This window comes from Loxodonta africana, chromosome 5 (assembly GCF_030014295.1).
Source record: "Loxodonta africana isolate mLoxAfr1 chromosome 5, mLoxAfr1.hap2, whole genome shotgun sequence".
Taxonomy (NCBI): domain Eukaryota; kingdom Metazoa; phylum Chordata; class Mammalia; order Proboscidea; family Elephantidae; genus Loxodonta; species Loxodonta africana.
Window position 1 is genome coordinate 6,658,856 of NC_087346.1, and position 18,760 is coordinate 6,677,615.

The following is an 18,760-nucleotide window of genomic DNA, read 5'->3' on the forward strand; positions in this document are numbered from 1 at the left end:
GTTCATGTGGTCTCGTGGCAAAGGAGGAAGTTGTTTATGGAGGCAATTAGCCACACATTCTATTTCCTCCTCCTAATCCCAACTCTACTTCTTCCTCTATTGTCCCAGGCAAATAGAAAGCAATTATTTTGCCTTGGGGGGTGACTTGCAAGCTTTTAAGACCCCAGGAACTACACATTGAACTAGGAGATAAAACAGACACATTAAACACATTATTAGGCCAATTAACTGGGATATCCCATGAAACCATGACCCTAAACCTCCAAACCAAGGAACCAAATTCAATGAGGTTTTTGGACATACATACGCAGCTGCAGCAGCTACTCTGTTTAATACCCTGGATTTTGACATCTAGAGCCTTATAATACAAAGCAGGTAGCAAAGTCATTGGCAGACAAACACCAGAATATAAAGACTGTGTATTACAATCCAAAAGGAAAAAAAAAAATACGAATGAAACAAAATAAGGTTCATTAAAATTAAACAGTTAAAATGGTGTCGTCTAGTGGAGGGATTAAGTGCAAAGACTCTGAAGAAGGGAACCCTGAGTTCGTTGTCATCAGTACAACATTTCATAGCTGTGTGATTGTAGTAAGTCACTTAATTTTTAGTATTCTGTTTCTTTAAAGGTAAAGTTTAGGTATTAATTTAAATACATATTTGTTAGCAGTGTTGTAGCTGGTCATATTGGGGCCTGAGAGAAAAATAGGAATTGGTAATAATGATCCTGTCTTTATTGAAAATTTTGATATTTTGATCATCTTGGATTTTCTTGGTTTACTTTTTATCTTTTTGGAAATATTTCATAAAACATTACTTATCATAATTACTGAGTTTTTTTTTTTCTGCACCTCTTTAAATTTTCCATAGTGAGTTCTTCACTGAATCCACTGTATTTTTGGCACTTTCTTTGAAGATTATCATAAGATTTAGGTGGAGTAAAATATTTATGTCTCTAACAATGTTGCCTAATGTATCCCAATCCATAAATGAATGATATATTAGTAGTAGTAGTAAAATACATAAAAATATCATGTAAATTACTCACATGTGTAGGGATTAAGTGCAAAGACTCTGGGGCTGAGCTGCCTGAGTTCATCATCCACAGGTGCAAATTACTCATTAAGTCAGGTAAGCATGGGGCTATTTGTGCTGATTTACTAATCTGCAGTGAACTGTTCCCTACAAATTAGTAAATCAGCACAAGCAAGCCCGTGCTTACCAGGCTTACTGGGTAATCCACCCCTGGTCATCTACTGTACAGATAAATGTGGTTTCAAATATTGCAATTCTGGGCTTTTCATTTTTGTTAATAAAATTTTCATAGCATTAATTCTTAACTTTCTGATTTAGTTCTGTAATTGAAATCTTAAGCCACATTTAAGAAAAATATTTATTGGAATTTAGGATAATATTTAGAAAACAGACACAGCTCTGTTGCAATAATAGGGCAAGTTTTTAAGTAGTTGTTTTCTGTTATTTGTGCAAAGTCGATTTATACACAAAAATGAGAAATAAGAAATGTTCAAAACGAATCATCTAATCACATCACTCAGTGATACCGTTATTACTGGATTTCTAGCACTGTCATAACAAATTACAACAAAGTGGGCAGCTTGAAACAAAAGAAATTTATTCTTTCACAATTCTGATGGATAGAAGTCCAAAGTTAAAGCGTTGGTCCATTTATGTTCCTTACAAAGTGTCTAGGGAGGACCCTACTTTTCTAGTAGTCCCAACCATCCCTTGGCTTGTGGCAGTATAACTCCTTTCTCTGCCTCCATCTTCATAGGGCAGTCTTCCCTATGTGTGTCTGTCTCTGTGTCTCTTTTCCTCTTTTTAGAAGGTCACTAGTCATGTTGATTAAGGGTTTAGAAGTTGTAAGATCCTTAAAACATATTAGTTAACTGCCCAGAAGAAAAGATAATTTGTAAGTTCCACCAATAGTGCATAAATTTGTAATTCCTTGAATCTTTTCCAAAATAAAACCCATTTCCGTCAAGTTGATTCCAACTCATAGCGACCCTATAGGACAGAGTAGAACTGCCCCATAGAGTTTCCAAAGAATGCCTGGTGGATTCGAACTGCTGACCTTTTTGTTAGCAGCCGTAATCACTATGCCACCACGGTTTCCTTTTCCAAAATAGGTATCATAAATTGTCTCAAATTCATAAGAGAAAAAGAATTAATGTCTACTAAAAAAAAAAAAAAATTTTTTCGATTTAATTTTTTTACTGTATCAGAATTTGAACTTATTTATTCGTTAGACACATTTGTTTCTATTTTTATCTCTTTCTCCTAAGGCAGTTCTTCATATTTAAGCAGTTTATAAAGTCAAAGGCCTCCAGTATGCTTTAGTTCAAAAAGATTATCTTTCCTAAGTGCCAAGCAACAGTCTATCAACAAATGGACTTTGGAGCCCATAAGAATATTTATAAATCAGTCTTCTGAAGGTAGCAAAGCTGAAGAAGTGCAGTGAGTAAGAAGCAGCCAGTTGGTTAATATTCCGACAAAGAGGTAAAAATACTGACTCTATAATTCTTTTTTTTTTTTTCCTGCAAATTGTGTCCCCAAACTGCTACCATCAGGATTCTCACACTCATCTGTAGCATATCCTACAAATTAAAAATTCAGGAATCAATCCCAGACTTGGTGAACAGCACAATACATATTCATTTTTTAAACAATCTCTTGGAGAATCTGATGCATGTAAAATTTTGGAAAACATTTTAGTAATGGATACATTCGTGGATTGTCTGAAACGGGTCATTAAAAAATAACTGATGCTAATAGGTGACAGGGAATTTGGTGGCGATTTAATTTTAAATAGACTCAAAAAGTTAAGTCACAGTCAAGTATATGATTTGGTTGTATATGAATCCATTTGTATAAACAGCCTTTGTCAGAAATACAGCTGAAAAATTATACAATGGTAAATTATGTGATTAAAGGAATATTAATTGTGTAATCAAATAAGCGCACATAAAATGTATCATATTAAAATGTATAAGAAGATTATTTATTTAGAACTATCCTGGTACAATTACACTATTTTTCTAAGCAAAATTGTATGTACAATTGAGAGTCACAGCTTGAACATGGAACACCATGTGAAAATTGATAACACTTCTCTATAGTTCAGAGCTCCTTTGGAAATTAGTATGGACATTTTGTAATAATCATGAATATGTATCTTGTCTAATTCCTACAGTAACCAGTAAAATGCAGAAATAAAATGATCATGGCCAAGTTAACTTTATTTTTGAGAGCCAGTTATGTAGAAAGTATTAGAAAATCTTGCTGACCGTCTTCTATAAACATAGTCTATATTTTGGCTCTTTCTTTTATGAAAACAGCATACTATTTTTACATCTATTACAAATTATAATAATTATTGGACTAGCATGTTGAAATAATCAGGAATAATCAGATATTTTCAGTGGCATAGATTACACGAAAAGGAGGAAGAATTAATAAAAAAAAGTTACAGAGACCATTTTAGAGGTATCAAATTTTTACTAAAGTATTAGTTTATTTTTTAAGAGTCCATTTTTATTTCATGAATTTGAAAGGCTTAATATATACTTAATGAGACCACAAGTATCTTAGTAAGGGCTTCTGATGTCTTTTAGTCTTTTGCAGCTTTTTTGTATAAATGTCCAAGACTATTTTTCTCATATTATCATTGCATTACCCTACTATAGTTCAAGTTACACAATCTCTAATAATTACCACATATGAATTTTTTTTTGTTTACTGTACACTTATTTTTAGTTCCTTGTTAGTCAATAGCTTCATGTAGAAAAAAGTAAAAATATTAATACATGTATTATATTTTGTGTCCTGTGAGTTGAAGCACGGAAAATAAATGACTTACTGCTTTAGCATGAATATATCTATGGAATTGACAAACACTTTAAGAACAGTTTTTTTAGTGAAAGGAATATGTTAAAAAAAATTCCTTAAATTTGATCTTACCAAATAGGCCTCATATATCAGAATGAATCCAGAGTCCCCTATGATGAACACCACGCTAGTAGTCAGTCTAATTTTAAGCCCAATCTTGGGTCGATCAACAGAGGGACTTGCTAGCCCTATCCAAGTATAAACTTCTTATTTTACTGCAGTTTTTTTTAAAAAAAAAAAAACATGTTTTTTAGTAACTCTGTTAAGGATAGGAATATCCCAACTTACTATAATCTTCAAAAGTTATCCCTGTTTTACCCCCCTATGCTGTCGTTAAGCTATTCTACACCAGTATCTGTTACTACATTTGCATCATGTTCGATATCTAAGCATGTACCTATTTTGACTGTTGTATTTTTCATTGTATGATTTTTTTGCATGTATCTCTTTTGCCATCTGCACCATAAGATTTTTTAAGGTAAGATCTCTTTGTCTCTGTTTCTCTCTCAATTCAAAGCTCAGTACGAGATGCAGCACCAATTATCTTTGCTAATTTAATAAACAGTTATTGACTACTAATCACTGTTCTAGGTGCTAGAAATAAATCTGTAAAATAGTAGACAAAAACTGATACCTCCATGAAGTATATATCCTAAAAGGGGAGAGAGAATAAGCAAAAGTAATTAAGAGAAATATATCATATGTGCTGTGGAGATATAGAAACACTGGTGGCATAGTGGTTAAGTGCTACAGCTGCTAACCAGTTCAAATCCACCAGGCACTCCTTGGAAACCCTGTGGGGCAGTTCTACTCTGCTTATAGACTCGCTATGAGTTGGAATCGACTCAATGGCAATGGGTTTGGTTTTGGGTTTTTTATGGAGATATATTCTAAGAAGGAAGGGAGAAGGAATACTCAAGAGGAAGAGGAAAGTTTCAGTTTTAAATACATTGGTTATGGAAGGCCCCATTAATAGGGTGACATATGTAAAGACAGAGGCTGTAGTGTCACACAATTCCAGGAAACAATATTCACATTGCAATATATGTGAATGATGCCCCTGAGCTATGGGGGTCACACTCGTGCAGGTATGAGCAGTGCTCTAGTATAAAAAAAAAAAAGAGTTGAAGAAATTAAGTTCTTTCAACGTAAGATCTAGACAAGATAATTCTAGGCATAAGGCTTTCAGACAGAAATATATCTAGATATTTGTATTTCATTAAAGAGGCCAGTGTGTTTCAAAGGTGTTCAATAAATATTTGCATAACCCACTGCCATCAAGTCAATTCTGACTCACAGCCACCCAGTAGGGTTTCCAAGGCTATAAAACTTTACAGAAGCAGACTGCCACATCTCTCTCTGGTGGAGCCACTGGTGGTTTCCAAGTGCTGACCTTTCGGTTAGCAGTCAAGTACTTTAACCACTATGCCACCATGGCTCCTTAATATTTGCATATAATTCAAATATCTCCCACAATTGTGTTGACTAGGATGCACTGAGCCAAACTGACATTTCTAAAGACCTAAAATACTCAAAAGAAAAACTCAGTTCATTTTCCCCATTTAACCACAATCCAAACTTCGTGACAATTGAACATTACCATCACCAAGATTGCATTCTGAAACCAAACATGGTATGACAAAGGATAAAATATATATATTCACTCGAATTTATTTATTACTGTTTCTTTTGGTGTTTGAGAGGGAAATTTCCACAGATTAATAATATTCAGCTTGTGATCTGTGCAATGAAGTTTCATCACACTTATTCCTAAATTTAGTTAGGCATGTTAAAATGAGTGAAAACACAAAATTTCCAAATATAGGTGCCTTGGATCTCTGTATAGGAACTTATGTTGGGATGCATCTTATTAAAATTATTTGTACATTCTGTGGAGGGTTGCCCATATTCAGAAGAATCCACAAGAATCTGTGTAGTGGTTGAAAAATAAATAGTGCTGTGGTTTCCTTTGAGTTGATGCCGTACTTCTTCCCATCTGGGATTTTTAGCTCAATCAAAACAAAAGGGAGGTTTTGGAGAGAGAATAAAAGAAGTCGTCTGAGCTTTTTCAGATATACTGTCTGCTTTAAACCTTTTCAAGTTTCAAGTTTTGCATTCCTCATCCCTCCACCCCAAAAATGTTCCAAGGGAATTGTCTTTCTTTGTTCCAGTCCCAGAAATATCAGTATTTTTTTTTTTTTCCAAAAGAATGCTTTAGATACCGAACAGCTCAAACTAAGCCACCCATTTCAAAGCAAAAATAACAGCCGGTCTTCTCAAGCCCACACTTTGGTATATTAAACTCTAAGTGTACTGTGTGTAACTCATTTCAGCAACCAATTACTGCTTCAAAGAGACATTGAAGACTAAGTAAGAAAGCATCATCCCCCTCACATTTCTGAAGTGTATGTGCTCTGCGTGAGCCAAGCCCCGTGAAGCGTTGAACCAAACAGCCACAGCAGGCTTCTGTCCTCTTGGTTATTCAGCATTAATTTCTTAATGCCTGGTTGGGTTTGCTGATGAGTGGCCTCTATCTCTCAGGTATTCTGCAACATTGATTTCCAGCCTTTGAGTGAATTATTTGTTCGGTTTCTCTTTGCATGATTTAACAGAGTTGGGTTGCTCTAAAGAGAGGGGGAGGGGGAAAAAAGCTCTTGAATAGATTTGCCCTAGTTAGGCTTTCTGTTTAGTAATACTGATCTGAACGTACATGTTATTTATAAAGATTACTCAGATCTCTTCCAACTGTAACATACTAAAATTCTGCATTTAATTATCAAATATTTATAACCAAAGTTTTTCATACCTAACATATGAAGTTTACAATTAGAATTACTGTAATAAAACATTTTTAATGTATATAAAAGGTCCCCAACCAAATAGAGTTTTTTCTAAAAAATAAAATTTAAGCAGTAGGGTTACATTAATTATTTTTCTTAATATCCCCTAAGCCAGTTCAAAGACTCCTTTGGACTTTGGCTGTCTTATAATTTAAGGCAATTGCTTTGAGCAAAAGTATCACCTTTTCTATTGTTTTTATATTCTTTGCATCAACTGTGACACTGAATAAGTGCTCTAAATTTATGGTTACTACACCTGTGTGGGGCCCTGGTGGTGCAGTGACATCTGTATAGCGTTTAGACATCAGTCATCCGTTTTAATACCTGCATATAGTTGTCTGATTTAAAAAACTGCTTAGCTGTGTAAACAGTACACACACATAGTCTGTTTCTGAGTCCTAACCTGTCCATAAAGATGAATATGAATGTTCATGTTTTTATCTTCTAATCATCAATAGCTTCATCAATACTGCAAAATTATGCTTGACAAAACTTTTTTATCAAATACTTTTAGAATGAGCATCTGATCAATTTTTATTTAATTATCAGTGCCCATACTAATACATACATACAAAATATATTTAAAACTTATGTTTTTAAAGAGATTTATAAACAAAAATCTTAATTATTTACTTCTGAAAACTCTTTACTGCTAGATGTAATGAAATTCATACCAATGTTCAATTAGTAATATACTCAAATTATCCCCAAATATAACTCTAGTTTCAAGCATAATCAAACAACTGCTTAACTATGCACACATATTTCTGAGCACTATGAATGGTATGGAAACCCTGTTGGTGTAGTGGTTAAGAGCTATGGTTGCTAACCAAAAGGGTGGCAGTTGGAATCTACCAGGTGCTCCCTGGAAACTCCATGGGGAGTTCTACTCTGTCCTATAGGGTCACTATGAGTCAGAATTGACTAAATGGCAGTGGGTTTCATTTTTGGTTTTTATGAATGGTACAATAAGAACTGGTCTAGATTTCATGTTCAGAAGATATAAATTCTACAGATTCAGCTAAAAAAGAGACTTCTAGTTGAATAAAAATGTAAGTTATCTTAGTGGTTTGAGATATGTGTCTCCATATCTGAATACTCTTGAGATAGTTTTCTAATAGGCAGTTTTCTAAATGTGTGAAAATAAACTTAGATGAGTGAAATTTCATGATTTTCTGGTTTTACCAATCCAACAAATTTGTATTTTGTTGCAAAGAATTAGAAATTAGATGTAATGTATATTTTATATTATAAATATGTCATAACATTCATAACACAGTCAACCAGTCAAATAACTCTTCTGGATCTCATGAAGTATGTTGTTTTTAGTTGCCATAGAATGGATTTCAACTCACGGCAACCCCACGTGCGCAGAGAAATGCTTCATGGGTTTTTCAAATCTGTAACCTTTCAGAGGCAGATCACCAGGCCTGTCATCCAAAGTGCCTCTGGTCAAATCTTTCCTCTAGTACTAGAGCGCTTAACTGTTTGCACCACCCAGAGACTTCATAAATAATAATAAGAACCAAAAGGTGAAAGAAAATATATATCTTCCAGTGACCCTCTAAACTTAATTCTAGACGTTAGAGCAGGGAAAAGTGTCATTGGATCTGATAAATTACTAAATTACCAGAAAGCCAAACAATAAATGATCTGATTAAGATTTCTAAGACCTCTGCATATTTGACTGATTTTGGCTAATTTTGCCAAGTTTTTTATATCATTTGCCCATATCTTATGCAACGATATTACACAAGTAATTATTTTAAATGATCTATTTACATATTTAGACAGTTTTCTTTGATTCAAAGCAGACAATATTGTTTAATTCAGATTACGGCTCGATTTTCCCATAATGAATATAACAACAACAGCAACAGCAAAAAAATTGTGAACAACAAAAGTGCCCTCAAAGGAGAAGCACGTGTGTGACCTTCTGTCTGTAAAGCGCATGTGCACCTGGGGGTGAAAGGAAGGAGAGGGAGGCTCATAAACAAATCCATCACAGCACTAGAATCATAATTATAGATTTATTAAAATGAATTTAGTTTTTGATGGTCAGTCAATCTGCCAGAGTATTTCTAATTATCTTGTAAATTGTTTGCATCTGTGACTAATCCTACTGCAATACATCTTTGCCAACCAACTCACATTTCTGAATACTTCTTATATCTCTGCAAGTGCTTTTTGTTATTTTACACTATACACCCACATTTTACTCTTAGACAATTATCTTTACCCCACCCTATATACAAAGCTAATTTATATTTTAATTTTTTTGCTAAAAATCATTATTTGAACTTCAAAGATAAAATGTGTTGTGCTTGGTGATGTTTTTGGGTTAGAGGTATTAGTAGCGGTCAATCACAAGATAAAAATTCCAAAAACATAATTAAAACCACTAGCAGAATAGAAAATACTTGAACACCATTAAGTCAGCGTAAAAGGCAACTAGATAATCAGAAGCTAAGCTATGTATCATCCATTACAAGCCCTTGCAATGGTCTCTTGGTAGAGAGAGTAAGGTATTATTTTGGATCGACACTCTGAAGTCTCTATGAAACCTGAAATTACAGGTGATTAAAAGTACCTTTCATTATTAATAAATAAACAAAGCCTTCCTGTGGGCACATCTGCTTTCAAAAAGGGAATAAAAAGATAGCTTTGTACTGAGGAAAATAAATCCCAAAAGTGTTCCCTTCTGTTTATGGAAAATGATAGGAAAAGGAACGTCACTCTACAAATTTGCTTTTGCTAAAAAAAAAAAAAAAAAGAGCACGTATTTAAAAGTTTTGGTCGATTTTTCTGTTACTAGTAAATGTAGATGTGGGTAGATAGTTAAAGTTTAGCAAAGTCCCTCAATATCATTTGGAACATACAAACAAAGGTCAAAAACTGTGTGTGGTATAGGGAAGAGACCAGAGTAAATTAATAAAGCTGGGAAAAATATTGCACTTGTGGACACAGCCCTACTGAGACAGTTTGAGAGAATGTTGTAAAGAAACACCTAATTAGACATACTTTGTCATCGAGGTAACAAAGCGATGTTGATAAACAAGGTTACCTAATATTCAGTTTAAATATTTTAGGTTTATTGTTTTGTTTTAAATTTCTTTGTGGTAATATAACACCTGGTATAACCCTGAAGGAAACCCTGGCAGCATAGTGGTTAACAGCTATGGCTGCTAATCAAAAAGGTCAGCAGTTTGAATCCACCAGGTGCTCCTTGGAAACCCTATGGGGCAGTTCTACTCTATGCTGTAGGGTCAGTGTGGGTCGGAATCTACTTGACGGCAATGTTTTTTTGGGGGGGGGGCGGGGGAGGGGGTTTATATCCCTGAATCTTTAGCAAAGATTTTCACAGAGAATGAGTGTTAGTTCTTTGAGCAGGGCTGGAATGAAAGTGGTTTTCAGTGAGGACAAAGTAGTGACAAAAAGATCCGGCACAGTTTGGAAGCGAACTGCAATAAATGCTGAGCACCCAGTGGAAGTAGAAAATTAGCACAGAATTCGCACATATGTGTAAGCATTCTAAATATTCTTGATGATATTGAAAGAAATATGAGCTTTCATTTCAGAAAAAATAGTTACCCAATAATAATGAAGAACTATGATACTTGTGTTATAATGAAGTATGCACTGAGCACAAATAGAAACACACATACACGTGTGAGCACACACACACACACAAAACTTTGGTTTTTACTTTGAAAAATTGGGGTAGAGATTCACCAAATGCTATTTTAGGTTTTGTATTTAGTATTATTGCTTTTTCCAAATTATATATTCTTACATTCAGACATTTTGGGATAAGGCAGTAGAGTAGGTTAATAAAAAACTCCCAATCCTAGAGAAGCTTTATAGTCAAGAGAATCTTGACCAGTATTGATTTTATATATTGAAGACATATTGAAGATATCTAATTCCCTGACCTTTTCCCTGGCCACTAACCCTACCCCTCACTCTGCTTTTACAGTCTGGCCTTCTGTCTTTTTAAACAATAAGAATATTCATGCTGTCATTTCTACAGCATGCTATTGGTCCAAGCAAATCACATGGTCAAGGCTGTTAACAATGCTGTGGAAAAGAATAACCCTCCTATGGAGGTGCAGAGGAATGAGAGTGAATCCTTGCTGAAGAATCATATAATCTACTTCACCATAGACTATGAATTTGGGGATTTATTTTTTAACAGTATACAGTCTAAATGGAATAACCAGAGCTCAATTAAAGACAACGTTGACACATTGTGAAAAACGTAACTAAAGTCACAAAACAATTTGTATAGAAATCTTCAAATGTGAACTTAATTTACTGTGTAAACTTTCACAAAAAAACACAATAAAATATTATTCAAAAAAGCAATATATAGCCGCTACATTTTAATTCCACATTTTATGTTGCATCTTCCTGAAGGTTGAAATTATAAAAGAAGGGGCTTTTATACTATGGGATTATTTACTTTTAGGGAGGCATTTTTTGCCTACTGGTAACTCTAAAGAAAAAACTAACCATAAAAGATATTTCTGAATAACTGTAAATTTTATAGTGAACATATCTAATATTAATCTCATCCTAAGGTATATAAACTTTATTTCCCATTTTCCTAAAATAAGTATTCCATAACTTTTTATAAGAAAATTTTCTTTCATGGTCTTATGTTACATTTATTTTACCAATCTCCTCAAAATTCAGATAATCACAAATAGAGCTTTAAGAAATATCTTGCTGACTTTAAAATAGACCCATTTTATTTATACCATTAAATATATTATTATCACAAAACAAATATATGCATGCTCCTTCCTGATTAACAGAGGTTAACATACAGTCAGCAAATCACAGATATGGGTTTACTCTCCCTAACAATTACAAGCTTTTTGACCTTATGCAAGGCAAGTCCATTCTCAACGGTTGTCTTCATTTATAAAACTGTGTTAAAAAATAACTACTTCAAATGTTTGTTCTCAAAACAAACATATGAAGCTCTTAGTACAGTGCTTGACATAACACAAGTGAAAATATTGCTGGTGGTTGCATGGTCATGGTAATACTTCTTATAACAACTTGCATTTATTGATTACTTAATCTTGGTTGGGTACTCTGCTAAACAATTTATAATCTGTGCTCCATTTATTCTCATAAAAAAGGATTAAAATATTTAGGTAAGCACTAACATCATCCTTATAAATAAAGAAAGAGGCACAATATTAATTGGCTAAGTTTACACAGCTGATTAGTGGTGGAGGTAGGTTTCCTGACAGTCCTCATTATGATTTCTCCAGGGCCGGGTATGGAATACTTAGCCCAGGAACAGTCCCTACTCCACTCTGAGCCCTTGCATATACCAATAACTACCCAAGGAATGGTTTATCATTTAGCCTACAAGTGAAAACTTACTCAGTATGAATCTCCTGGTAGCTATGTCCAATTATGGGCATATCTCTTTTTATTGTGATTCACAGATATTGAGTTTTTTACAATTTGAAGGTTGTGGCAACCCTACATTGAGCAAGTCTGTTGGTGCCATTTTTCCTACAGTATGTGCTCACTTCGTGTCTCTGTGTCACATTTTGGTAATTCTTGTAACATTTCAAATTTTCCATTATTATTATATCCATTTCGGTGATCTGTGATCAGTGATTTTTGATGTTACTATTGTAATTATTTTGGGGTGCCACAAACAGTACCCATATAAGATGGTGAACTTAATCGATAATTGTTGTTCTGACTGCTCCACCAACAGGCGGTTTCCCCCATCTCTTTCCCTCTCTTCAGGCATCCCTATTTCCTGAAACATGACAATATTGAAATTAGGTCAATTAATAAGCCTACAATGTCCTCTAAGTGTTCAAGTGGAAGGAAGAGTTGCAGTTCTCTCACTTTAAATCAAAAACAGAAATGATTAAGTTTCGTGAGGAAGGCATGTTGAGAGACAAGATAGGCTGAAAACTAGACCTCTTATGCCAAACAGTTAGCCAAGTTGTGAATGAAAAGGAAAAGTTCTTGAAGGAAATTAAAATGCTACCCCAGTGAACACATGGATGACAAGAAAGAGAAACAGCCTTATTGCTGATATGGAGAAGGTTTTAGAGGTCTATAAAGAAGACCAAGCTAGTCACAACTTTCCCTTAAGCCAAAGCCTAACCCAGAGCAAGCTCCTAACTCTCTTCAATTCTATGGAGGCTGAGAGAGGTGAGGAAGCTGCAGAAGAAAAGTTTGGACCTAGCAGAGGTTGCTTCATGAGGTTTAATGAAAGAGGTCATCTCCATAATAGAAAAGTGCAAGGTGGAGCAGCGAGTGCTGACACAGAAGCTTCAGCAGGTCATCCAGAAGATCTAGCTAAGAAAATTGACGAAGGTGTTTACACTAAACGACAGATTTTTAATGTAGACAGAACAGCCTTATATTGGAGCAAGACGTTAAGCAGGACTTTCATACCTAGAGAGATGTCAATACCTAGCTTAAAATCTTCAAAGGGCAGGATGACTCTCTTGTTAGGGGATAGTGCAGCTGGTGATTTTAACTTGAAGCCAATGCTCACTTACCATTTCAAAAATCCTAGGACCCCTAAGAATGATACCAAATCTACTCTGCCTGTGCCCTATAAATGGAACAATGCCTGGATGACAGCACATCTGTTTACAGGATGGTTTACTGAATATTGTAAGCCCACTGTTGAGACCTACTACTCAGGAGAAGAGATTTCTTTCAAAATATTAGTGCTCATTGACAATGCACCTGGCCACCAAAGAACTTTGATGGAGTTGTACAAAGAGATTGATGTTGTTTTCACACCTGCTAATACAACACCCATTCTGCAGCCCATGGATCAAGGAGTAGTTTTGACTTTCAAGTCTTATTTAAGAAATACATTTCATGTGGTTATAGCAGCCATAGCTAGTGATTCCTCTGTTGGGCATTGGAAAAATAAATTGAAAACCTTCTGGAAAGGATTCACCATTCTAGATGCCATTAAGAACATTCATCACTCATGGGAGGAGGTTAAAATATCAACATTAACAGGAGTTTGGAAGGAGTTGATTCCTACCCTCATGGGTGACTATGAGGGGTTCCCAACTTTAGTAGAGAAAGTAACCACAGATGGGGTGAAAAAAGCAAGAGAACTAGAATTAGAAGTGGATTTTGAGGATGTGACTAAATTGCTGCAATCTCATGATAAAACTTTAATGGATGAGGAGTTGCTTCTTATGGATGATCGGAGAAAGTGGTTTCTTGAGATGGAATCTACTCCTGATGAAGATACTGTGAGCATTGTTGAAATGACAACAAAGAATTTAGAATATTACATAAACTTAATTGATAAAGTAGTGGCAGGGTTTGAGAGAATTGACTGAATTTTTTAAAGAAGTTGTATGGTGGGTAAAATGCTATCAAACAGATCACATGCCACAGAGAAAACGTTCATGAAAGGTGAAGTCAATCGATATGGCAATTGATTGTCTTGTTTTAAGAAATTGCCACAGCCACACCAACCTTCAGAAACCACTGCCCTGATCAGTCAGCAGTCATCCACATCCAGGAGAGACCCTCCACCAACAAAAAGATTACAACTCGCTGAAGGCTCAGATTATGGTTAGCATTTTTTTGCACCACAGTATTTTTTAATTAACGTCTACACATTGTTTTTTAGACATAATGCTATTGCACACTTAATAGGCTACAGTATAATGTAAACATAACTTTCATATGCACTGAGAAACCAAAAAATTTGTGTGACTCCCTTTATTGTGATATTTTCATTATAATCTTAGTTTGGAACCAAACCAACAATATCACTGAGGTAAGACTGTAATCATATTTTGTATTCAAATTGAAACATATTTAATATCTGTATCTAAAATGATATAATTCCATTAATGCATACTATTACTTACCTAGTAACTAGCCCAACAGCTCCAGTGTATCTCATTTTTCCCCTTTATTTTGTCTAGTTCCCGATGGGATTTTTACAATCAGACTGCAGATGGAGTAGTCAAAGAAAGAACCAATTTAGTTATGCATGGAAGCAGCAGGGTCAGTTCTATCCACATTTTAATTTAATACTTAGTCATTGGTCACTATGCGTTTGGATCAACTAGACAGCAATGGGTGGGAGTCCCTGTTTTTAAATGACATTGATCTACTCCATAATTACTTTCAAGTTGGGAGAATATCAGTCTAGTGGGGAAAAAAAATAAAAAATAAGTAAAAAAAAAGAATAGGTTGTTTATGGGACTAATCTGCTCTGGGTGAAGGAAAAGAAGTAAATCTGAATGGGTAAATCAATGGTATCTACTCTCAGAACTAAGACATTTTTGCAGACAATTTTAAGTCCAAATGGGAAACCAAACTAAAACCAGTAGAGACTGACAATACTACAGAATCAGAGCCCAGGAACGCTGCATGATTAGGGACAAGGATTTTAAGGATACCATTAAAAACAATACTTAGATCTTTGTTTTCCTGTTGTTGTTGTTAGGTACCTTCGAGAAGGTTCTGACTCATAGGGATCCTATGTATAACAACGAAACATTGCTCAGTCGTGTATCATCCTCACACTAGTAGGTATGTTTGAGCCTATTACTACATCCACTACGTCAACCCTTCTCCTTGAGGGTCTTCTTAGTTTTGGATGGCTGCTTACCTTTAATCATGTCTTTGCATCATGGAAACCTTTGAAGCATTTATGAGACAGGACATTACAAGATAGAAGTAAACCATGTCTAGCTATATTGCATAATTCCTATTATGCTAGTTATACTAGTGCACTGATCAGGTAACTCAAGAGAGAACCTGCTTCAAGAAGTGTAGCTGCCTGATGGACTAGATCTACTAAGTCTTCAGGATTCAACACAGCATACAAGTTAAATCCTTGCTTTCCTCAGGTTACTCTCAGTCAATGACTAAGCTTAGCAGACTTCTATAGGAGTAATCCTCTAGCTGATAAACTTTGCTATTGGCCTGGTTTAGAATTTCTTAGAGCTTCATTGCAGTTTGAGGATCTCCCTTCTCAGGCCTTTTTACTGCCCTCTGTCCTTTCACAGGTATCAGATCTGCATCATTTTCTGATAACTCTCTTGGCATACACTGTTTTCTTTCCCCTTTATCTACCAAAGACATTTCTCTCAGCAAATATCTTGCATATCTAATTCCATCTTGGCATCTATGTATGCAGAACCCAAACATACATTCTTGCCCTATTCCTATTTCAAATTGTATGTTTTGTTACCCAACCCAAAAAATAAAAGAAAATCACAAACAGTATAAAAATAAAGCATATTGGGAGAGTGAAATTTTCTAAAAAGTTTTATCTGATTATAACTTGGGCAATTTAGAGAACCAGGAAATCTACTGAAAGGCAATATTCCATTGCTTTCTTGCCTTTCTGCACATATGAGCAGAGATATCACACTGCTACATTTTCTAAACTATATATTCATAATAAACAGCCTTGGGAGAAAGAGTTGATATTATATGGTCAGGTAGCCCATAGATTTGCTGTACAGGATAATAATGTCTCCTGCTGGGGCAAATATTAGGCAGGTTTTCTAGTAGCTCCTTCCTACTCTGGATTTCCTAAGTTAAGGTCTCCTCAGCTGTGACAGAAACCCACTGTATGGGCGGCATCACTCCAAATTGCCCTGTGAGACTTAGAGAGCAAGAGAAACCAATATGACATGCAGTTTACCCCGCCTGTTGTGCCGTGAATAATAGTCTTTTATCTCCGACACAGGAGCCTCTTGACTTCTGCCTGCACGCAGGAAGCTATGGTAGACTAACATGTTAACTTGAAAAAAGGATAAAATCTCAGATCCTTCACAATTATTGGCAAAGTTTTATCATGAAATTTAGTATAAGGAAAAATAAAAACAATTTTGTGAAATTATTGAGCATGGAATACATAACCATTAAGCCTCCTGCTCCGAAATACAAGTTTGCCGTCTTACCTCTGTGGTGAGGGAAATGCTCTTTAAAATTACGTAGGGTTGCGGAAGACACGTAATGGTTGCTCCTGAAGAATTCAGTAGGAATCAAAAAAAAAAAAAAAAAAATTGCTGACAAACCTACAAAGACATTACCAAGTTATTTATTTATTTATTTTTTAAAATTTATCAAGCAATATGCTCATTGATTTAGGTAAACACATCATTTACATACTTACTTCTTTAAAATCCACACCATTACTTTAGATGAAAGCAGATTTGTGGCCTAAATTATGTCTCTCTTAGACATCAGAGAAATGAATGACAGGATTCAGCACCTCATGTAGGAGTCTCCTCAATTACCCTTCAGCACTTTAGCGGTCTGTATGCTCAGCTCATGTTCGGTTATCACGATTATTCTATGCTAGTAGAGTAATATTATGTAGTTTTTACTGAGACAGGAGAAAGCAAAATGAGCCTGGAGTGGACTCTGCAGCTGTGTGGATTGACTGTGTGTGGTCCGTGGGCGATGTGATTATCAGATGACTGAATCATCGTTAAGGATAATTAGTGCACTTGGAAGCTGCATTAGTGGAATTATTGTCATTGTTCACAGCTTGTCAGTTCAACATTTTTTGATTTAGTAAGATTTTGTTTGTTTTTATAAATGCAACTGACCATATGAATGAAATCAAGAGAAGTAAATACTTCCACAGTTCTACTTCATCAGTTAAAAAATTCATAAAGGGAAAGTAATTTTAAGTCTGAGGTTTTTCCAAAAATTAAACAGTTAACTTGAAATTGCCCTGGAATTCTATTTAGAAAATTAAAACAAAATATATTATTGTTATGAGCAGATTGTTTACATTATTTTTTATTACTATTTGAGTCAATTCATAGAAGGAAAATGGTGAGGCCATTCTTCATTTATCCCTTAGTTACTACTTTCTTTGATACTGTATGGGCCTGCAATCTCTAGATTTTCTCTCAGAAGTAATACTTTGAAAAAAGTGTAAAAGAAATGCTAATATATAGTTAGTACTCAGTAATGCTGTTTTTTTTTTGTTTTTTTAAGAAGGTGAGGAAATGTCAGTAATCGAACTGGTAAATAATTGGAATGGTTTTGCTTCTATTAGAACAAACTGTTGCTTATATTCAGAAATCAAGTGGAAGTTTGCAAAAGCTTTTCAGAACAATTTGTTGATTTGTTGATACTATGTACATGGCTAATATTCCTGGGTGGTGCAACAAATTAAGCACTCTATTATTTTTTGTTATTTATTTATTTATTTATATTGTGCTTTAGGTGAAAGTTTACAGAGCAAATTAGTTTTCCATTCAATAATTTACACACAAAGTGTTTCATAACATTGTTTGCAAACTGTGCAATTTCACCCTGAGTTCCCTGTTTCCATTCCTCTAGTTGTCCTGCCCCTTCCTGCCTTCTCATCTTTGCTTTTGGTCAGTTGTTGCCCTTCTGGTCTCATATATTTGACTGTTTTAAGGAGCAGTTTACTCAGGGGTGTTATTGTTTATTTTATAGGTCTTTCTGTTACTTGGCTGAAAGGTGATCTCCAGGAGTGGTTTCAGATCCAAGTTAGAAGGGTGACTAAGGGCCATAGTCTCAAGGGTTTCTCCAGTCTCTATCAGACCCATAAATCTGGTCTTGTTTATGAATTTGGATTGTGTTCTACATTTTCTTCAGCTCTGTCTGGGACCCTCTACTGTGATCCTGGTTAGAGTGGTTGGTAATGGTACCCATGCATCATCTAATTCTTCTGGTGTCAGGCTAGTGGAGGCTGTGGTTCGTGTGGCCCATTAGTCCTTTGGACTAGTTGCTTCCTTGAGTCTTTGTTTTCTTCACTTTCCATTGCTCTGGACAGGAATAGACCAGTAGTTCTACCTAAGATGGCCGCATGAAATCTTTTCAGACCCCAGGCACTACTCACCAAATTAGGATGTAGAATATTCACTTCATGAACTATGTTATGCCAATTAACCTAGATGTCCCCCGAGACTAAGGTCCGCAGCCCTCAAGCCCACTAATTCAGTCTGGGGAACTGTTTGGTTATGTCTAAGAAGTTTCCC

At 35.1% G+C, this 18,760-nt stretch overlaps 1 protein-coding gene across 1 annotated transcript; it reads left to right on the plus strand.

Moving 5' to 3' along the window:
- Window positions 1–12,823: 12,823 nt before the first annotated feature.
- Window positions 12,824–14,104, plus strand: LOC135231473 (tigger transposable element-derived protein 1-like). Its single transcript, XM_064286262.1, has one exon. The coding sequence runs from the start codon at window positions 12,824–12,826 to the stop codon at window positions 14,102–14,104; it is 1,281 nt and encodes a 426-aa protein (XP_064142332.1).
- The last annotated feature ends 4,656 nt before the right edge of the window (window positions 14,105–18,760 follow it).

Excerpts from the sequence above, each read along its gene's own strand:
- LOC135231473 (XM_064286262.1), top strand. The coding sequence starts at position 12,824 with ATGGAGAAGGTTTTAGAGGTCTATAAAGAAGACCAAGCTAGTCACAAC.